General features: G+C 50.4%; 2 protein-coding genes across 2 annotated transcripts in view; one reads left to right on the top strand and one right to left on the bottom strand.

The window, feature by feature from the left end:
* Positions 1-4,462: 4,462 nt before the first annotated feature.
* Positions 4,463-11,905, bottom strand: LOC135829409 (uncharacterized). Its single transcript, XM_065341818.1, has 3 exons — positions 11,225-11,905; positions 9,223-9,382; positions 4,463-5,422 (listed from the first exon to the last, which is right to left on the bottom strand). The coding sequence occupies exons 1-3, from the start codon at positions 11,309-11,311 to the stop codon at positions 5,148-5,150; spliced, it is 522 nt and encodes a 173-aa protein (XP_065197890.1). The 5' UTR covers positions 11,312-11,905; the 3' UTR covers positions 4,463-5,147.
* Positions 11,906-12,360: 455 nt separating this feature from the next.
* The window catches only part of LOC135830062 (uridine-cytidine kinase 2-like), a 26,329-nt gene continuing 16,189 nt past the window's right edge, over positions 12,361-22,500 (top strand). Inside the window, exons 1-3 of the mRNA XM_065342445.1 lie at positions 12,361-12,615; positions 13,020-13,118; positions 15,094-15,154. Coding sequence (XP_065198517.1) covers positions 12,538-12,615; positions 13,020-13,118; positions 15,094-15,154 — 238 coding nt within the window. The 5' untranslated portion in view covers positions 12,361-12,537. The remainder of the gene's footprint in view (positions 12,616-13,019; positions 13,119-15,093; positions 15,155-22,500) is intronic.

The raw sequence follows: 22,500 nt of genomic DNA, 5'->3' as shown, positions 1-22,500 counted from the left end.
GGGTGCACTTGCCCCTCATGCCCCGTGCATGCTACGCACCTGAGCACATGTACTGTGTACTAAGCGCCGCATGTGTCTACATCTGGATATAGGCGCACAGTCTTACTTACAAGCGCATGCTTACCACTACTAAAATTCGACAATCACAGATGAAGGCTGAGCACCAGCAACATACATGTAGATATCCCAATGAACAGGAACGAACAGAAACACCAGCAATACAGCCGTGCAAGAGTAAGCGGAGTGAAAAAAACAATGTCCTCTTGGAACCTTGTTACAGATGTACATGTACATTATAAACCCACATAGAACTTACTAATTACTAGCAGTTCATAAATCAATGATGAAAAAATAACATAGCATAGCAGTAGCAGCAGATATGATTATAGGCATGAAAACATCAGAAATCTATTCACAACAGTCCTCAACATTAGAGTAGTAAGCAGGCAAGCAGCAAGCAAAAACATAATATGTACAAGAAGAAAAGCAGGCAAAAAAACCTATCCATGGTCAGGGTTTAGGGGTAGGGGTGTACAGGGGAACAAAACAATACAAAACTTTACATTCTCTCAAGAATTTACAACAAATTTACTGAGTTTACATGACTGTGTGGTCAAATTACAACACAACATACATTGTCACAATCACATTACACTCACACAACCAGTCTACATACTCACACAACATACAAGCCATACCCACACTCCCTCTCTGCGAACACAGTGACAAGTTGAAAACAAACATTCTCACTCAAGCCACAGCCATTCACCGCCAGTGAACATAACTGTGTACACACCTTCACTGCTTCAATGAATCTCAATTCATCATCCGCACTACCCACAAACACATTCCCATTCAACCACAACTCTTCCAGCTGTGTACATTGCTCCAACATATCACAGAGTACAGACAACGGTGCAGCACCATCACTATACATGTGCATGGCATGGACAGTGTGTACATTCTTACACTGACTAAGTGCACGGCACACAGACACAAAACCACTCACACCAACAGGGTTAACAATGACACTCACATCCACAAGACTAGCAGACATGGCTGAAATCACGGAGGACAATGCCTGACCATCATGAATATCATTAACAGATAGATCTAGTACACGTACACTGCTACACCTCTGTAAGCCTGCTGATAAGCTGTGAAATGACTCATCACCAATGCTACACCCAACGAGGTCGACTACCTCCAAATCACTACATGTATAGCCACACAGTAAAGAACTGAGAGCAACACATTCATGAGAAGAAAGAGAAACGCGAGGGAGATTGAGCTTTGATGCAAGCATAGCACGAAAGAAAGGGTGTGTCCAGTTGCAGGGCACACCGTGATACTCTGCATGCTCATGATATGCCACCACAAGATGAACAAACAACCTACGTATAGGAGAAGATACAGCAGCAGCAACAGCAACATCAGCTAGACTTACAATGCGAGAAGGAGCAGCTTGCAGGGATTCATGACTCAGCAGCATAGCAGCGGGATGAAGGAGACTCTCGCACGGCAGCGCCAGCTCGGCATCCACCTGGGATAGCGCTTCCAGCAGCACAGTGCCATTTGCAACACTGCCGTTCTCCATCCACACCGTCAGGAGAGTCTTTAGGAATAGTGCGCCTGTGGGCTCTCGGCTGATGGGCATGGAACGGCACACACGTTGCTCACCATGGCCCTTGCCACGATCATGCCGAGGAATGAGGAGAATGTCGGCAAGGACTGTCATGTGCTCAGCCTTCAGTACCTGGCAAAGACGGTCGTGGACTTTTGCCATCTCCATCTCACCAGTCAGGACACTTGAGTCGTTGCGCATGTCCTCGGCTAGCTTAGCAGCCGTGGCAGTACGTCTAGCGGCAGTAGCAGCATGTTTGGTAGCCTTCGTAGTCGCTTTGGAAGCCCGCTCCTCTCGCCCGTCGCTGGCGTATCTGTTAGCTTGTTTGGTGGATTCGTCGTCCTCACTGCTAGGATCCAGTGGTATGGGATCCACACACTGCACACGCCATAGCTCCTCCATGATGGTCAGCGACACGTCTTCCGGGCATAGAGCAATGAGAAACTTCCAGAACATTGCCATATGGCCATCGTACGCGCCCAGTCGCCGTAACAGTGCAATGGCGTGATGTCTTTCTTGCACCACGCATTCTGCCTGAAACCATGCCGCCAGGAACTCCTGCAGTGACAGATGACAGAAGCGGTATTGCCGAGCGTCCGTAGACATTGTGCCCTGGCATGTTTGCAGAAGACCCAAGCTCATTGCATCCTTGCTCAAGTGGGAGTTGTCGATGTCGGATGTGTTGAACACAATCCTTTTCACCAGCAGCATGCGAAACGCAAAACGTCCCAGTTCCTGTAGCGACTGGACCACTTTGCTGGGTGCCAGTGAAATCGACTCGCAAACCGCACCACCAGCACGCTCTACGACTCGGCGCAGTAACGATTCGTACAGGGATGCGCTGCACTTCCAGACGGCATTGCTGCTCTTGAAAAGCTCACATGTTAGGGCTGCAAACATGGGAGTTGCCATAAGACATGCCACATCCGGCTTGCTCTGCAGCTCTGCCAGCAGAATTTCAGCACGTTGTACACCGAGAACCTTCCCTGCGTACTCCCTCACGTTCTCCGGTGAGAAACCCAGTACTTGAATCTTCTGCTGATATTTGCCGCACTGCGATAGTTGATATGCATCCTGGCATGGACGGCTTGTGATGATCACGTGTGTCTTCACCATGCCCTCACGTTTCAGCAAGTCTCTCATGAACTTACTGCAGCTGGCGAAATCACATTCATCCAAGCCGTCCATGATGACACATAGACGGCTTGGAGAATCTTCAAAGTAGCTTGCCAGCTCCAATATCTCAGCCTGCGACAGGCCCTGGCTCGCCAGTTTCACAGCCAACAGCTCAGCAAGACTAGAGGCATCTCTCACCTCTTTTTCACGGAGCTCCAGTCCTACGACCAGGTCGAATTCCTCCTGCCACAGTTCGCCTCTGCTCCACAGGTATAGAACCATGAGCAGAAACACTGTGGTCTTGCCACTACCAGCAGATCCGTACGCCAGTACATTCCGTAACACCTTGCCAGAGAGATTTCTCGATTCGGTCGCTGTAGCTGCTGCTGCTGGTGCAGTTTTTCCTGTTGAATGGGAAACGGCATCATCACTCGAACCTTCGGCACGAAACAGGTTCTTCAATGCAATACGATCTGCTTTGCTAAATTGCACAGCGTATTCACGTCTCTCGGCGTACGTGGAGAACGACAACTGCTCGTCAAGTTCCGATTTCAATTCGTCCTCGGTCGCCAATGCTAAATTGACGAATATCTCTTGTAATGGAATTGCTACATCGCCAGCCAGTCCACCGCTGATTTGCAATCCAGACTCTTCCGCCAACTCACGTAGCGTTTCCTTCGCTTTCGCAAGAGCAGGAAGGGTCTGCTTTTGTTCTGTTGCCCACCATCCAAATAGGTTCCCCATTTCTCTCTCTCGGTCTTATCACCTTACTCGTGATTTTCCGACATCGCGCGCGTATCGGGAAAGCCCTTTTTGACTCCTTCGAAGGCTGAGTCCTTGATCCTTGGGCTGTGCATGTGCGATATTACTGTACAGCGCAGCATCTATGCACCGACCAAGTGACTCCCCTCCCCCCCCCCCCCCCCACACACACACACGTACACGTAGATGATCTAAACACCGCAGACCAGTACAGTCGAACACCATTGACATGGCATTGTAGTTCTTTATAGCAGAAGAAATGCGCTCACACCATACAAGCAGCAAATCATGACTGGTCCATGCATGACATGTCGGCAGACGGCAGTATGAATGCAGTTTGGTTTAAATGCGGCCGACAAGATCTGGTTCGACAAACGAAAACTGTTCGCTATAAAGGGTCAGAAGACCACTGTAACCAGGACCAAAGGATGCTATTTCAGTATTTGCAGCCAAACGACCCTGGATAAGGAGACCACCTGGCAACAGAGACCACATTCTGCAGGTCCCTTGAGCGGTCGTCTTAGACAGGTTTCAATGTATAACTTGGGCCCTGATCATAAATCGAAACCGTGAGTAAACCGGTCACCTAGCTCTAGTCCTGAGATATTTCCAGCCTAACTGTGAACTGTCGTGGCGAATCAAAATTAGCGTCAAGTTGACATCATGCACGGTCGGTGCAAAACCCATCGGATCCCACGGCCACAGAGGCCGCATGAGCGTTGGCGCTGCTTTCAGCTCGCCGTCACGCGGGTCGGATTTCTTTGGCCACGACTGTAGCTACTTCGAAATAGGGGGTCAAGATGTGCAGAGGCAGCGCACAGACGGAGAACATGGCAGAAGGGCAGATAATCCATTCATAGATTCTGCTCTGTATGTTCTCCATCTCTTTCCCAGTGTCTGTACTCCATCTCTGCTCCGTCTCTCCATATAATAAATGATTATGTAGAGGCAGAGCAGGGATAGAGTACAGGCAGAGAACGTGCCGACAGAACAGAGATCACGGTAGAACAGGCAGAGCAGAGGTAAAGTTGAACAGAAACAGAAAGAAGTCAGACAGAGAACATTATGCAGAGAGAGCAGAGGCAGACAGAGAACATTATGCAGAGAGAGCAGAGGCAGACAGAGCAGAGGCAGACCGAGCAGAGGCAGAGAGAGCAGAGGCAGAGAGAGCAGAGGCAGACCGAGCAGAGACAGAAAGCATGAAGACAGAGCAGAGGTAGAGCTCAACAGGGGGATGCAGGTAGAGAGCAAGCACGGAACGAGCTGGGGGAAATACGCAAAACACACACGCGCACACAGACATACAGACATACACACACACACACACACACACACACACACACACAAACGTGTGCGCGCGTGCACACACCTGCACACATAATGTGTTTGTGCAGCAAAGAAGAACTGTAGCGGACCAGGTGCTAAACACGCATGCAGAGTGTCGGACGTATCATCGTCCACAAGACACTCATCACCACCCAGTGACATAAGACACTCATCACCACCCAGTGACATAAGACACTCATCACCACCCAGTGACATAAGACACTCATCACCACCCAGTGACACAAGACACTCATCACCACCCAGTGACATAAGACCTGGGAATGATCGAGGCAAAGCACAGTGTTGTTTTAAAAACAGGTCAGTAATCAGCGAGAAGGGCCTCCTTGGGGTTCACACGCCCCATAACAAGGTTGTTGTCACGGAGAAGCAGCTCACTCTTCCGAAGGTCACGCTCCACCAGTGCATCCGGGCTCAGCGTTGCCACTGGCGATTGCCGGATTCCGTTGCCTTGCCGACTGGCGTTACGGCTGCCGGAGGACGATCGGCCGTTCCGGTCTCCAGTGTGACTTGAGCGAGAACTGCTGCTGCTGTTGGTGGTGGTGCGACTTGATGTCCTGCTTCCTTGCCGTGACCCTGAACAGAGTGTGGCATAATATAGTACACCAACACATACATATACAAGGTGCCATGGCTTTAGCCACGTCTGCAGTGTGGCATACAACAACACATACATATACAAGGTGCCATGGCTTTAGCCACGTCTGCAGTGTGGCATACAACAACACATACATATACAAGGTGCCATGGCTTTAGCCACGTCTGCAGTGTGGCATACAACAACACATACATATACAAGGTGCCATGGCTTTAGCCACGTCTGCAGTGTGGCATACAACAACACATACATATACAAGGTGCCATGGCTTTAGCCACGTCTGCAGTGTGGCATACAACAACACATACATATACAAGGTGCCATGGCTTTAGCCACGTCTGCAGTGTGGCATACAACAACACATACATATACAAGGTGCCATGGCTTTAGCCACGTCTGCAGTGCGGCATACAACAACACATACATATACAAGGTGCCATGGCTTTAGCCACGTCTGCAGTGTGGCATACAACAACACATACATATACAAGGTGCCATGGCTTTAGCCACGTCTGCAGTGTGGCAAACAACAACACATACATATACAAGGTGCCATGGCTTTAGCCACGTCTGCAGTGTGGCATACAACAACACATACATATACAAGGTGCCATGGCTTTAGCCACGTCTGCAGTGTGGCATACAACAACACATACATATACAAGGTGCCATGGCTTTAGCCACGTCTGCAGTGTGGCATACAACAACACATACATATACAAGGTGCCATGGCTTTAGCCACGTCTGCAGTGTGGCATACAACAACACATACATATACAAGGTGCCATGGCTTTAGCCACGTCTGCAGTGTGGCATACAACAACACATACATATACAAGGTGCCATGGCTTTAGCCACGTCTGCAGTGTGGCATACAACAACACATACATATACAAGGTGCCATGGCTTTAGCCACGTCTGCAGTGTGGCATACAACAACACATACATATACAAGGTGCCATGGCTTTAGCCACGTCTGCAGTGTGGCAAACAACAACACATACATATACAAGGTGCCATGGCTTTAGCCACGTCTGCAGTGTGGCATACAACAACACATACATATACAAGGTGCCATGGCTTTAGCCACGTCTGCAGTGTGGCATACAACAACACATACATATACAAGGTGCCATGGCTTTAGCCACGTCTGCAGTGTGGCATACAACAACACATACATATACAAGGTGCCATGGCTTTAGCCACGTCTGCAGTGTGGCATACAACAACACATACATATACAAGGTGCCATGGCTTTAGCCACGTCTGCAGTGTGGCATACAACAACACATACATATACAAGGTGCCATGGCTTTAGCCACGTCTGCAGTGTGGCATACAACAACACATACATATACAAGGTGCCATGGCTTTAGCCACGTCTGCAGTGTGGCATACAACAACACATACATATACAAGGTGCCATGGCTTTAGCCACGTCTGCAGTGTGGCATACAACAACACATACATATACAAGGTGCCATGGCTTTAGCCACGTCTGCAGTGTGGCATACAACAACACATACATATACAAGGTGCCATGGCTTTAGCCACGTCTGCAGTGTGGCATACAACAACACATACATATACAAGGTGCCATGGCTTTAGCCACGTCTGCAGTGTGGCATACAACAACACATACATATACAGGTGCCATGGCTTTAGCCACGTCTGCAGTGTGGCATACAACAACACATACATATACAAGGTGCCATGGCTTTAGCCACGTCTGCAGTGTGGCATACAACAACACATACATATACAAGGTGCCATGGCTTTAGCCACGTCTGCAGTGTGGCATACAACAACACATACATATACAAGGTGCCATGGCTTTAGCCACGTCTGCAGTGTGGCATACAACAACACATACATATACAGGTGCCATGGCTTTAGCCACGTCTGCAGTGTGGCATACAACAACACATACATATACAAGGTGCCATGGCTTTAGCCACGTCTGCAGTGTGGCATACAACAACACATACAGGTGGAATACTGATAATTCGAACCTCAAAATGCCAGGAAAAAACTTCTAATTATCCGGACATTCTTATTATCCAAACATGAACCCACAACACAATATGTATGTCAAAATGCTCTCATGGTCACGCAGAGTTGCGCTATGGACCTTAGACACAGATTTCACGGATACTGAACTGACCGGCACAGCCTGCTCATGCAAACTGCACTGACCAGTACAGTGTACAGTGAACTTCGAATTACACTTGGCTAACTTCGAATTGACAGAAATCGGTCCTGGAAAAAAAATTCTAATTAAGCGGTATGTTCGGATTAAGCCATATTCAAATTATCAGGATTCCACCTGGACAAGGCACACTGTGCCAGGGTTCTAGCCAGGGTTCTAGCTAGGTCTACATAGGATGGCAGAGGGAGGGGGGGGGGGGGGAGATGTAACTGTGCATGCAGTGTTACATAATATCAGCAACAACACCGGATCGTAAGGCACATCGTTTCGGATACAGTATGATGATCTTGGATTGTCTCCCTAGATACTAGCAGGCAAACCCTGATAAGCAGCATGATTCATATACCACAGTGTCCTGAAAGCCTGTCTTGAATAGAAGCCTGTTTTGAATACAGGCCTAGTTTTCCAGATGCACCGTCGGTACATAAGCCTGGTTTAGTAGTTGAACTACATACACAGAGCAACAAGGGCGATCGGCGATCATGGCTAGTTACCGTACTTCACCCAATAGAAGTCTCACCTTTGTACACTCAACTTCACGGTCAACAAAGGGGGTGCGACTTACAATCGAACATGATCACTACTGAAGTGAATATTTCGAACTATATGACATAGACCTAGAAAATAGGAGTGCAACTTACAATCGGGGAAATACGGTAGTCGCTACTCAGAGTTTCATGCTTTCGCAATCATCAGGCAACATGAGGATGGTACTGGCCATATCGGTATATCTGCCAGGAGAGGGTGGGTCTTGTAGCACTGCGTGGAAAGCTGTGTGTGAATGTGGGGGCTCTATAGGTTTCAGGGCTAGCGGTGTTATTTTAGGCAGGAGGCTGTGTGCAGAGTGTGTGGTTGTTGAAGGCAGGGGGGTGTAGAGGCAGTGACAGGGCTAGCAGTGCAATGTTAGCGCAGAATGAGTGGTTGGTGTGGGCAGGAGGTAGTGAGCAAGGTGTGTGGATGTTGTAGGCAGGATGTAGTGAGCAAGGTGTGTGGATGTTGTAGGCAGGATGTAGTGAGCAAGGTGTGTGGATGTTGTAGGCAGGATGTAGTGAGCAAGGTGTGTGGATGTTGTAGACAGGAGGCTGTAGATGTACATACACATGTAACTACCTGGTTTGAATACAGACCTGATTGAATTAGGAGCCTAGCACTGACATTAGCTTGTACAAGAATAAGCCCGGCTTCTATATGAGACACTGAGGTTGTCTCTTAGAATACAATTGTCAAAATTCCTCGAAACACCCACACTATGTTGGATCTCCACAACATCGAGTTCCTCGTCCAGTTTCCAATACAAATGGCCAAGCGTTTCTTTCGCATTGGCCCCTGCTCCCCCTTGTCCCAAAAGTTTGATGTGCTATCGTATTCTCGGCAGTATAAGGCGCATTTAAAAAATCTTTTAACACCAGTAGTTTACCCAAAAACGTCTCTGCAGCTTCTACTACTATGGTTAAAGTACTGGTGATAATAGCATAGAGCCGGTCTGCATTTTGTGACAATTTTCTTTAGGATGGGGCTTATACCGTGGAGAGCACAATACTTGTGTGATGCCTGTACAACAATACTGACCGTTCTGTGATGATGTTCGAGTGCCTCTTTCGGAATCACAGTGGCGAGAATGTGTAGCTAGCTGTCCGATGTTGTCTTCATCGCTTTCTTCACCTTCTTCAGTTGGTACTGGTGCAGCCGGACGCAATGCCGGGGATGTCAACCGACTCTGCTCTCTCATCTAGGAATACACGAAGGCACACACACATATATACATACATGTACATACATACACCACACACACACGCACACACACACACACACACACACACACACACGCACGCACACGCATACACATACATGTACATGTATATGTATACACCCACAGCCACGCATACACACACGCAAACACACACACGCAAACACACACACACACGCACACGCAAACACACATACATGTAAATGAACACGTACATACCCTAGTAATAATGCGCACACATACACACACATGTACGCAGAGAACAATACGTGTACACCAAATTATGTACATGTACAAAGGCAAACAGTTGGCGTGCGAGCAAGGAGGGGGGGGGGGCACCGGGTATGCATTTCACCTCCTCAGCTGGTTGGTTGGTAGCCCCCTATGATTAGCCCAGGCGCATAGTCCGCATGGGGCACGTGCACTCTCCCCCCCCCCCCGCCCCCCTAAAAATTTCGACGTACATGTACTGTAGGTTCAGCATGCACATCATGACCATGAATGGCATGCAACTGCCATACATGTATGCGGCTGTGCACCCCCCCCCCCCCCTATAAGGGGGACCAGCTACGCCAATGTGGCTGCTACATTGTACCATCATGTACTGTATGTCCCTCGTCAAAATGTACTGTATATGATTCAGATTAAGTAAGGCTGCAACCACACTAGGTACAAAACTGCGTAAACGCAACTTTTCTGCTTATGTCGTCAAGGAAACGCGTGCGAAACGCAAAACGTACTGCGTTTCGTTTCAGCAAACCGGGTACCCCTGTAGAAAGCAACTTTTCGCCTTTTCCTTGCGTTTCGCTCGGTTCTTCATACGGGTAGATGTTTCATAAAATTCTTCTTGAGGCTTGCACTGTGTCAGTAGTAGACGGCTTCCTTGTCAGTTTGTAGTATTTCAGATTTCATCTGCCTGGGCTTTGCTTTCAGTATAATTTCCGGACAGTACTGTTGCCTGCTGTTGTTAGTTCGAGATGCCGTGCAACTACATTGTATTTCGCTGATAATCTCGAACTGAGAAGCTCATGCAGCTTGGGGCAGCGTACCAGAAGACGAGGCAGGGCCAGATGATAGCCTAGAGCGGACCAGCCAAGAGAAGGAGATGACCGAGGCCTTGAACGTGTATGTCAAGGTGCTCGCGACTCTTTTTCAAACTACTACATGTAGTGCATAAATTTTCACAGGGCGATTTTTTCTGGGACCCAGAAACGTGGACAAACGCAAGAATTCCTTGCGCATGAAATGGCAGTGTGGATGCGACTTTGCGTTATCTAAAAGCTGAACGCAAATGCGTACTTGATTTTGTACGTAGTGTGGTTGCAGCCTAATGGGCATTTCATTTGACCCGACGAGACCACACGATCATCGTGTGGTCCAGGATGCTTGCCGACGACTATGCATTGACGGACCAAATGAAGATGACAACAACGAATTCATTCCGATTTACGAATTCATTCCGATTTACACACATTTTACCTGCCTTGTGCCATTTTAATGAGACTTTGTCTGTAAATCTGTTAAAAAAAAAGAAGTTTTGGACAGTGCCCACCGCCCAGTCGCACACTGTTGGGATAGACGCGATGTACATGTATGACTGTACAGGTCACGTGATTACGACTAAGTCTTGCTATTAGATACAAACCGTGTATTGTTGCAAACATGTTGATTGACAGCATGTAAGAAGGTGGAGGACCACCGTGTTCGGAACACAGTGACCTCACAGGTCCTTACTACAACCATCCACGGTTGGCAGAGCCTCGGTCTTGAAGGTATAATAATAATAATTGTATCAATGCCATTAAATTACTTATGATGATTTACCTGTGCTTCCAGTCGCATTCTAGCTTGATACGCTCTATCCACAGCACGCTGCTTTCTCAGAGCTTCCTGATGATAGGATGACGCCATACCTCTGCAAGTGCCGACACCGCCGACGACACGCCAGGTATATTCGCTAACAACTATTAGTATTGCAGTAGCTGCTGTCGCTGCAAATTGTATTTTGGTGCTGTTCCTGCTGCTGCTACTGCTGCTGCCGTTCTCCTGCTGTTGCTGTTCCTGCTGCTGCTGTTGGCCACAGATAGGGGGACCAGACTGTACACTGCAATCGATAGTTAGATCGGTGAACGTTCACTCACTCTGCGACTGCTAAGCCTCTCGACGTTGGCAGGTGCAGTAGAATACACAAGACCGCCACTACACTAGGCAAGAGTATGAGTGTGACTTTGACTTGGCTGGATCCCTGATCTGATACAAACAAAATATTCTCTATTCACTCCAACACTATGCTATGGCTGTCGAAGAAGTCAGACTCAAACACGAAACAGTAACTGCTTCTACTGTTCTAGCTATCCACTCCCTGATTGCTCTGGCTCAGCACACACCGTGATGGTGTGTAAGTAGCGTTGTTTTCACGATCTGTACCGCACGTCGTGGACTTCACAGACACTACAATGATCGCCCACTCAGGGTTACAAAGCGGCACAATGAAGAACAAACTAAATTGGTCTCGAGCCTCCACACCCACAAAATAATCATCCACTCACTGACAGCCTGTACAGGCTGTAGCCTAGTGTAGGCTGTACTACAAAAACTCTGTGTACAATCACATCATGTTGGCTACAAAGTACAAGCAGACCTGTAGCTGTGGGCTGTGTAGCTGTCAGTACCATGAGTACAGACAGTGGGATAGGAGGAGTGCGATCGCGCGACTCGATCGAGTCACAGACTCACAGTCGGTGCGCGAGCGTACTGCACTGAGTAATCTGTGTGTTGCCCTTGGTTGCGTTGCTGGGGTACGGGTATCTCGTCGATCGAGAATCGAGAAAAAAAATTAGTCGGATCTTACGTCATGACATGAGCTCATGTTGAACACGTACACGTGTACATACACGCGCGTGTTGTATTACTTGTAGTTTGGGATTTTTTTATTCGGCATTTCCACGATTTCAGTGTGGCCTTGGGTGCACCGGTGGTCATTGATTTGTGAAAGCGAGTTGGTTGGGTGAGCTCCCTGACCCTGGCTAGTTGCACACCCTCAATTCAATAATCACGAACAGAGTGTCACAGGAATGTTGCAGACGAACAGAGTGTTATAAAATTTCGCGTTGATAGCTCAAGAGGTAATTACGAGTATGTCGACTGCTGGCGGGCAGCTAGCTGCGAAGAAGCCCTTTCTCATCGGTGTGACGGGAGGCACAGCTTCGGGCAAGGTAGGCAACTCACACCACACTGTGCTGTTTTGTCGTAAATAAGCAACAACAGCTAAGCAGTGTCTGTCTGAGTTTCCCGACTGTCGTACCAGATATTATTATGCGCTCAATAGAAGATATTCGCCTGAATTCTTACCTGAAGCCATGTACCAATGTCACATTCGTAGAGAATGTGAGAGAAAAACCACGCACCTACACTGAGACTAAGTCCCAGCGTAATGGGAGTCAATCATTCAGACTTTATTTGAAGGATTCTCCAGCAGAAAATGAATGCTCACCGTAAAGTCTTGTATAAAAGCCACGGCTTCTATGACATTCTATGATGTGTGTGTGTGTGTGTGTGTGTGTGTGTGTGTGTGTGTGTGTGTGTGTGTGTGTGTGTGTGTGTGTGTGTGTGTGTGCAGACTGAAGTATGTAGACGCATTGTTCAGCTACTGGGGCAAGATGAGGTCGATGCTCCGCAGAGACAAGTAGAGATTCTACGACAGGAAAGCTTTTACAAGGTATGCAAATCTCTCTAGCGTGATCCTTGTTGACTTTCAGTGTGCTGTTTTGGGTATCTGTGTCGTGTGTGCACTTGCAGTGCTGTGTGTGTGTGCGTGTGTGCGTGTGTGTGTGGGGGGGGGGGGGGGTATGTGTGGTGTGTGTGTGTGGGGGGGGGGGGGGTATACGTGCGTGTGCATGTGTGTGCGTACACCAGTCGCCTGTCACTGTGCCTGCAGGCTACAATTATTTTCACATCAACATTCAACTCAAAGGTTCAAAGCAGGGAGTCGTAAGAGGCTTTTACGACTCCCTGGTTCAAAGGTTCAACTCGAGTGACATAAACGGGCCCAAACAGGCTGTAAATGAGCACGTGACCGCTTACTCAGCCGTGTTCGATTGGGAATAAGGGCCGACGCTGCATCTCAGCCTTTTCGGACCAAAACCAGTCGACTCAGCGGCCAAAAAAACTATAACATATAGACCAATCGCGGTCATCCGCGCTTTTATAAGAACGAAACGGCGTTTTTAGTGACCTTTTCCATACAAATCCCTATCTAGTAGGACGCAGTCACCCAGTTTCGGTGGAAGTGCGCCAGTTCAATTGGGAATAAAGGAGGAAGGGAGCGTCTCAGCTTCCTCGGACCAAGACCATTCGACTCAGCACCCCGAAGACTACAACTGGTGACAATTTGATTTTAGGGTATACTTCCCCTTTAACTCCGTGGCATTTCTGTCGTGTTCAGTTGCGATCTGCTTTCTCTTCCTCTCTAGTTGTGATCAATGCCATTACGGCAAGAGTCCATAGCCGGTTATGCACTCTTGATTGCGGTCGTCATGCTGTCTGTTCTCTGTTCTCTGTGATTTGACCTTAGCTCCTGGCATCGTACTGTATCCATATAATATGTGCTCCGCTGGGGTGCACCTCGATGCCTCATTTAATATCACACTTGTGCAGCGGGCTCCGATTTAGATTCCGCTGGGGTCAGTTTCGCTGAGCCCGCTTTGGCACAGTGTACCCTTTTTTGGTTGTGTTCTTGTGCGTGCCAGGCCCAGACAGATCCTGCTGGCAATTCTTTCGGCAAAATATCGAAGAATTGAAAAGCGGAAATTGCCGGCAAAATCGGAGCAAATTATCGAGATGTTGGGTAAAATCGATGCCTAATACTTGGATTTCCTTGTTTCTTACCCGTTCAGCATGATACAGTGCCCAGGACGATATCATGTCACCCGAATATCACTGGGATTCACTGTGGATTGACATGATTTTGGAAGAACCCAGTTACACGTATGTGAAAACCCGGGTTGAGAAACCGACCCTGCGATTTTTATGAAACGTACGGGATGTGGATAAAATGCACGTTTTTCCGGAGCAGAATGGAGCAAAATATTGGGTTCCTAGTGCCAGGCTCGGCAATATATTGAAGATTTCGCAGCAACATTTTGTTGCAAAATATCGATGCGAGCCGAGAAGAATCTGTCTGAGCCTAGTGCGTGCGGCATGAGGTTTTTAACTGTACCTTTTGTTAGGCTACGCTGTAATGTTTTGTCAAGAGTTTTTTAGTAGTTGCTTGAAACGAAATAGTCGGTTCGTGGCATGGCTTTCTAATCAACCATAAGTCTTTCATGTTGATAGTTGAGTGTGAGCTTGGGATACGACCCATTACGGGACTGCATGCGGCAGACGCCAAGCGAACCGACAGACGGCAAAAACTCACACCGCGTGTTTAAGTACGATTTGTACTGCGTACAACGAAGGCTAGCGGTCTGCGCTATCCTAGTATCTGAGCTTATGTACTCTTGCTAATGGTAATTGCAGCCACTGCCAGGCTGTGTGAGTCATCATGATGTGTGTATGTCAGTGTAGTGACATTCAACACGTTTTAGTCGTGCGATCATTGCTGCTTCTACTGATGTGCTCTGTTTGTCCATGCACGCTGGTGTGTTGCACACGCACATACACACACGAACACACACACGCACACACACGCGCAGGAGCTGTCGGAAGAGGAACAACAGATGGCTGATGAAGGCTGCTACAACTTTGACCACCCAGGTATACTAGGCGTATTCATGTTGCCAGTATTCTGGTTGTTAGGCTGCAATTACACTGCCCTGTGTGACCTCAGGCACAGGTTCCTTTCACCGTCTTTTTGACCGGTATCATGGCAAATTCACGTGACGTTATCACGAGCTCAGGTGCGGGGAAATCGAAAGGCGGCTGGCTGGTGGGTGGGGCTGGCTGGTTGGGGGGGGGGGGGGGGGGTTAGAGAAAAGCGCTTCTTGAACACTCCCTGTCGCCACATACTTCTGTTGCTAGTCACACGTACAGGCAGGGAAGCTTATTTTTCCACTGCCTGTCAGTTAGCCACGTCCACCATGCCGTTGAGATTGCATGTATTTCCTGAGGACATGGAGGGGATGTTCATATATACCTGAGATGGAGGGGATGTTCATATACCTGAGATGGAGGGGATGCTCATATATACCTGGTACCAAGTGTTGCTGGAGATGGAGGGGATGTTCATATATACCTGGCACCAAGTGTTGCTGGATAACCAAGGCGCAGATAAGGACATGGCGCCGACCAATTTGCAGTGAGAAGAGCTGGACGGAAGTGTACGTGTGTGTGTGTGTGTGTGTGTGTGTGTGTGTGTGTGTGTGTTCGCACGATCCTGAGTGTTACCCGAGACCAGCAGTGGCAGGAACACCTGTCAAGTGAAGACTTGGCGAAGCGCAGCGGCATGCCAGCCTCGCTGGAGGAGGCCATTCGTGCGAATCGCCTGCGATGGCTTGGTCACCTCGCAAGGATGGACGACACCAGGTTGCCAAAGCAGATCCTGTTTGCGGAGGGCACTAACACGCGGCCCTGCCATGGACCCAAGCGTCGTTGGAGAGATGTGGCAGCTTCAGACCTGCGTGCGACCGGTATCCCGGAGGCGCAATGGTACCACCTTGCTCAGGACCGGAGGGACTGGCGCGAACGTAGCCGTCGGAAGCCACCAAGCCAGCCCCAACCAAGAGTGTTCGTCTGTGTCTGCGGCCGCGACTTTCGCCGTCCGAATGATTTATCCCGACACAAGAACTACTGCCTCGCCTAATAGCTATCATCGCCTTTGGCGATGGGCTTTCCAAAGGTCCAAAGGTGTGTGTGTGTGTGTGTGTGTGTGCGTGCGTGCGTGCGTGCGTGTGTGTGTAGACAATTGTAACAACAGGCTGGGCAGGATGATGATGAAGAAGAAGAAGAATGCCAGAGCGGCATATGTGAACATCAATGTCCTAACCCAGCCAGGAACACGAGCAATACCATTTTCCAATTTTTGTCGCCAGTACATGCAGTGTAGTACGGTACTGCTGGGCGCCGAAGAACCACCAGGCTAGACTTTCGTCAAGCACAGCATACCAATGTATACACAGTGACTGGACTGTGTATAGACTGTAATACATGAAACTAAGAACGGTCTAAGCTAGGAGGCTAGGAGGCTGGGCGACCGGCAGTACTGTGCTATAGCAGTGTGTTTTCAAGACTCCGACACAAGTTTGGACGGAAAGACTCCGACACAAGTTTGGACGGAAACGCTTACGCAATGCGCAGTGTAATGGCAGCCTTAATGTAGTCGTGGTTGTCATTGTCTGTGAGGTTGTAGTTGCTGCTCCTGCTGCTACTGTTGCTGCTGCTGCTGCTGCTGCTGCTGTTGCTGCTGTTGTTGCTGCTGCTGCTGTTGTTGTTGTTGCTGCTGCTGTTGTTGCTGCTGCTGTTGTTGCTGCTGCTGATGCTGCTGTTGCCGCTGCTAAGAGACGGGTTCCACTGCGGCTCCGCTGCTACGCTGCTCGTCTTTCACAGCCTGAAACGTCATCATTACCATAGTGACCGCGGCTCGAGCTGGAGCAGCGAGGCCGCGGCTCACCGCGAGCTTTCGCTACGTCTTGACCCAAAACTGCGAGCCGCGGTCGCGGCTCGACCTGTTTCCCGTACTTTGCATTGTTTTGTACGCCAGAATTTTAATTCGTTGCGCAGGCCAGAACATGAGGATTTTTTTGATTTCGCGCGCACGCACGCGCAGGCAGGTCAAACGTCATCAAAAAGTGTGGACCACGACCGCGGTACCGCATCCGCGAATGGCGAGTGTCAGCGGAACCGCGCTGCTCCGCTACATGCAGCCAAGTGCCGCATAGCAGCGGAGCCGCGGAGCCGCAGTGGAACCCGGCCCTAATGCTACTGCTGTTGCTGCTGCTGGTGCTGCTGCTACTGATGCTGTTGCTGATGCTGTTGCTGCTGCTGTTGCTACTGCTTTTGCTACTGCTGCTGCTGCTGCTGCTGCTGCTGTTGCTTCTGTTGCTGCTGCTGCTGCTGCTGCTGTTGTGGCTGCTGCTGCTGTTGTTGCTGCTGTTGCTACTGCTGCTGCTAGTGCTGCTGTTGCTCATGCTGTTGCTGCTGCTGATGCTGCTGATGCTGTTGCTGCTGAGGCTGCTACTGATGCTGCTACTGCTGTTGCTGGTGCTGCTGCTACTGATGCTGTTGCTCCTGCTGCTGCTGCTACTGCTGCTGCTGCTACTGCTGCTGTTGCTACTGCTGCTAGTGCTTCTGTTGCTGCAGCTACTGCTACTAGTGCTTCTGCTTCTGTTGCTGTTGCTGTTGCTGTTGCTGTTGCTGTTGCTGTTGCTGCTGCTGTTGCTGCTACTGTTGCTGCTACTGCTGCTGTTGCTGCTACTAATGGTGCTGCTGATGCTGATGCTGCTGTTGCTGCTGCTAGTGCTGCTCCTAGTGTTGCTGCTGCTGTTGCTTCTGTTGCTGCAGTTACTGCTGCTGGTGCTGCTGCTAGTGCTGCTGTTGTTGCTGCTGCGGTTGTTGCTGCTGCTGCTGCTAGTGCTGCTGTTGCTCATGCTGTTGCTGCTGCTGATGTTATTGCTGCTGTGGCTGCTGTTGCCACTGCTTTTGCTACTGCTGCTGCTGCTGCTGCTGTTGCTTCTGTTGCTGCAGCTACTGCTGCGGGTGCTGCTGCTAGTGCTGCTGCTAGTGCTGCTGTTGTTGTTGCTGCTGCTGTTGTTGCTGCTACTGCTGCTGCTAGTGCTGCTGTTGCTCATGCTGTTGCTGATGCTGTTGCTGCTGTACCTGCTACTGATGCTGCTGCTGCTGTTGCTGCTGCTGGTGCTGTTACTACTAATGCTGCTGCTGCTATTGCTACTGCTTTTGCTACTGCTGCTGCTGCTGCTGCTGCTGTTGCTACTGTTGCTGCAGCTACTGCTGCTGGTACTGCTGCTAGTGCTGCTGCTGTTGCTGTTGTTGCTGCTGCTGCTACTGCTGCTGCTGTTGCTGCTGCTGATGCTGTTGCTGCTGTGGCTGCTACTGATGCTGCTACTGCTGTTGCTGTTGCTGCTACTGATGCTGTTGCTCCTGCTGCTGCTGCTTCTGCTGCTGCTGCTACTGCTGCTGTTGCTACTGTTGTTGCTGTTGCTGCCGCTGCTGTTGCTGCAGCTACTGCTGTTAGTGCTGCTGTTGCTTCTGTTGCTGCTGCTGTTGGTGCTACTGCTGCTGCTGCTGCTGTTGCTACTACTAATGCTGCTACTGATGCTGATGCTGCTGTTGCTGCTGCTAGTGCTGCTGCTGTTGCTGCTGCTGTTGCTGCTGCTGTTGCTTCTGTTGCTGCAGCTACTTCTGCTGGTGCTGCTGCTGCTACTGCTGCTGCTGTTGCTACTACTAATGCTGCTGCTGATGCTGATGCTGCTGTTGCTGCTGCTAGTGCTGCTGCTGTTGCTGCTGCTGTTGCTTCTGTTGCTGCAGCTACTGCTGCTGGTGCTGCTGCTGCTAGTGCTGCTGTTGTTGCTGCTGTTGCTGCTGCTGCTGCTGTTTTTGCTGCTGCTGCTACTGCTGCTGCTAGTGCTGCTGTTGGTCATGCTGTTGCTGCTGCTGATGCTATTGCTGCTGTGGCTGCTACTGATGCTGCTGCTGTTGCCACTACTTTTGCCACTGCTTTTGCCACTGCTGCTGCTGCTGCTGTTGCTTCTGTAGCTGCAGCCACTGCTGCTGGTGCTGCTAGTGCTGCTGTTGTTGCTGCTGCTTCTGTTGCTGTTGTTGCTGCTGCTGCTACTGCTGCTGCTAGTGCTGATGTTGCTCATGCTGTTGCTGCTGCTGATGCTGCTGCTGCTGTGGCTGCTACTGATGCTGCTACTGCTGTTGCTGTTGCTGCTGCTGGTGCTGCTGCTACTGATGCTGTTGCTCCTGCTGCTTCTGCTGCTGCTGCTGCTGCTGTTACTGCTGCTGTTGCTACTGTTGCAGCTGCTGCTGCTGCTGCTGTTACTTCTGTTGCTGCAGCTACTGCTGCTGTTGCTTCTGTTGCTGCTGCTGTTGCTACTACTAATGCTGCTGCTGATGCTGATGCTGCTGTTGCTGCTGCTAGTGCTGCTGCTGTTGCTGGTGCTGTTGCTTCTGTTGCTGCAGCTTCTGCTGCTGGTGCTGCTGCTAGTGCTGCGGTTGTTGCTGCTGCTGCTGTTGCTGCTGTTGCTGCTGTTGTTGCTGCTACTGCTGCTGCTATTGCTGCTGTGGCTGCTACTGATGCTGATGCTGTTGCCACTGCTTTTGCCACTGCTGCTGCTGTTGCTTCTGTTGCTGCAGGTACTGCTGCGGGTGCTGCTGCTAGTGCTGCTGTTGTTGCTGCTGCTGCTTTTGCTGCTGCTACTGCTGCTGCTAGTGCTGCTGTTGCTCATGCTGTTGCTGCTGCTGATGCTGTTGCTGCTGTGGCTGCTACTGATGCTGCTACTGCTGTTGCTGCTGCTGGTGCTGCTACTACTAATGCTGCTGCTGCTGTTGCTACTGCTTTTGCTACTGCTGCTGCTGCTGCTGTTGCTTCTGTTGCTGCAGCTACTGCTGCTGGTGCTGCTGCTATTGCTGCTGTGGCTGCTACTGATGCTGATACTGTTGCCACTGCTTTTGCCACTGCTGCTGCTGCTGCTGCTTCTGCTGCTGCTGCTGCTGCTGCTGCTGTTGCTTCTGTTGCTGCAGCTACTGCTGCGGGTGCTGCTGCTAGTGCTGCTGTTGTTGCTGCTGCTGCTGTTGCTGCTGCTACTGCAGCTGCTGCTAGTGCACCTGTTGCTCATGCTGTTGCTGCTGCTGATGCTGTTGCTGCTGTGGCTGCTACTGATGCTGCTACTGCTGTTGCTGCTGCTGGTGCTGCTACTACTAATGCTGCTGCTGTTGCTACTGCTTTTGCTACTGCTGCTGCTGCTGCTGTTGCTTCTGTTGCTGCAGCTACTGCTGCTGGTGCTGCTGCTAGTGCGGCTGCGGTTGCTGCTGCTGCGGTTGCTGTTGTTGCTGCTTCTGCTACTGCTGCTGCTAGTGCTACTGTTGCTCATGCTGTTGCTGCTGATGCTGTTGCTGCTGTGGCTGCTACTGATGCTGATGTTGTTGTTGCTGCTGCTGCTGCTGCTGCTTCTGATGCTGTTGCTCCTGCTGCTACTGCTTCTGCTGCTACTGTTGTTGCTGTTGCTGCTGCTACTGTTGCTGCTGCTGCCGTTGCTGCAGCTACTGCTGCTAGTGCTGCTGTTGCGTCTGTTGCTGCTGCTGTTGCTGCTACTGCTGCTGCTGCTGCTGTTGCTACTACTGATGCTGCTGCTGCTGCTGTTGCTGCTGCTGCGGCTGTAGCTGCTGCTGCTGCTGCTGCTGCTGCTAGTGCTGCTGTTGCTCATGCTACTGCTGCTGTTGCTACTGTTGTTGCTGTTGCTGCCGCTGCTGTTGCTGCAGCTACTGCTGCTAGTGCTGCTGTTGCTTCTGTTGCTGCTGTTGTTGCTGCTACTGCTGTTGCTACTACTAATGCTGATGCTGATGCTGATGCTGTTGTTGCTGCTGCTAGTGCTGGTGCTGTTGCTGCTGCTGTTGCTTCTGTTGCTGAACCTACTGCTGCTGGTGCTGCTGCTGCTAGTGCTGCTGTTGTTGCTGCTGTTGCTGCTGTTGCTGCTGCTGCTGCTGTTTTTGCTGCTGCTGCTACTGCAGCTGCTAGTGCTGCTGTTGGTCATGCTGTTGCTGCTGCTGATGCTATTGCTGCTGTGGCTGCTACTGATGCTGCTGCTGTTGCCACTACTTTTGCCACTGCTGCTGCTGCTGTTGCTTCTGTAGCTGCAGCTACTGCTGCTGGTGCTGCTCCTAGTGCTGCTGTTGTTGCTGCTGCTGTTGCTGTTGTTGCTGCTGCTGCTACTGCTGCTGCTAGTGCTGATGTTGCTCATGCTGTTGCTGCTGCTGATGCTGCTGCTGCTGTGGCTGCTACTGATGCTGCTACTGCTGTTGCTGTTGCTGCTGGTGGTGCTGCTGCTACTGATGCTGTTGCTCCTGCTGCTTCTGCTGCTGCTGCTGTTACTGCTGCTGTTGCTACTGTTGCTGCTGCTGTTGCTGCAGCTACTGCTGCTAGTGCTGCTGTTGCTTCTGTTGCTTCTGTTGCTGCTGCTGTTGCTGCTACTGCTGCTGTCGCTACTACTAATGCTGCTGCTGATGCTGCTGTTGCTGCTGCTAGTGCTGCTGCTGTTGCTGGTGCTGTTGCTTCTGTTGCTGCAGCTACTGCTGCTGGTGCTGCTGCTAGTGATGCGGTTGTTGCTGCTGCTGCTGTTGCTGCTGCTGCTGTTGTTGCTGCTTCTGCTACTGCTGCTGCTAGTGCTGCTGTTGCTATTGCTGCTGTGGCTGCTACTGATGCTGCTGCTGTTGCCACTGCTTTTGCCACTGCTGCTGCTGCTGCTGCTGCTGTTGCTTCTGTTGCTGCAGCTACTGCTGCGGGTGCTGCTGCTAGTGCTGCTGTTGTTGCTTCTGCTGCTTTTGCTGCTGCTACTAGTGCTGCTGTTGCTCATGCTGTTGCTGCTGCTGATGCTGTTGCTGCTGTGGCTGCTACTGATGCTGCTACTGCTGTTGCTGCTACTGGTGCTGCTACTACTAATGCTGCTGCTGCTGTTGCTACTGCTTTTGCTACTGCTGCTGCTGCAGCTACTGCTGCTGGTGCTGGTGCTGCTGCTAGTGCTGCTGCGGTTGCTGCTGCTGCGGTTGCTGTTGTTGCTGCTTCTGCTACTGCTGCTGCTAGTGCTACTGTTGCTCATGCTGTTGCTGCTGATGCTGTAGCTGCTGATGCTGTTGCTGTTGTGGCTGCTACTGATGCTGATGTTGCTGTTGCTGCTGCTGGTGCTGCTGCTTCTGATGCTGTTGCTCCTGCTGCTGCTGCTTCTGCTGCTACTGTTGTTGCTGTTGCTGCTGCTACTGTTGCTGCTGCTGCCGTTGCTGCAGCTACTGCTGTTGCGTCTGTTGCTCCTGCTGTTGCTGCTACTGCTGCTGCTTCTGTTGCTACTACTGATGCTGCTGCTGCTGCTGCTGCTGTTGCTGCTGCTGCAGCTGCTGCTAGTGCTGCTGTTGCTCATGCTGTTACTCATGCT

This window comes from Sycon ciliatum, chromosome 13, assembly GCF_964019385.1.
Source record: "Sycon ciliatum chromosome 13, ocSycCili1.1, whole genome shotgun sequence".
In the NCBI taxonomy this organism is placed as follows: domain Eukaryota; kingdom Metazoa; phylum Porifera; class Calcarea; order Leucosolenida; family Sycettidae; genus Sycon; species Sycon ciliatum.
This window is presented reverse-complemented; position numbering and strand designations above follow the sequence as displayed.

Bases quoted from the DNA above. Each gene is read 5' to 3' on its own strand.
- LOC135829409 (XM_065341818.1), bottom strand. From the start codon at position 11,311: ATGGCGTCATCCTATCATCAGGAAGCTCTGAGAAAGCAGCGTGCTGTG. The intron at 9,383-11,224 runs GTAAATCATCAT...GTGTATTCCTAG, and splicing joins GAATGCGACTGGAAGCACAG to ATGAGAGAGCAGAGTCGGTT. The intron at 5,423-9,222 runs GTCAGTATTGTT...CACTCTGTTCAG, and splicing joins TCGAACATCATCACAGAACG to GGTCACGGCAAGGAAGCAGG.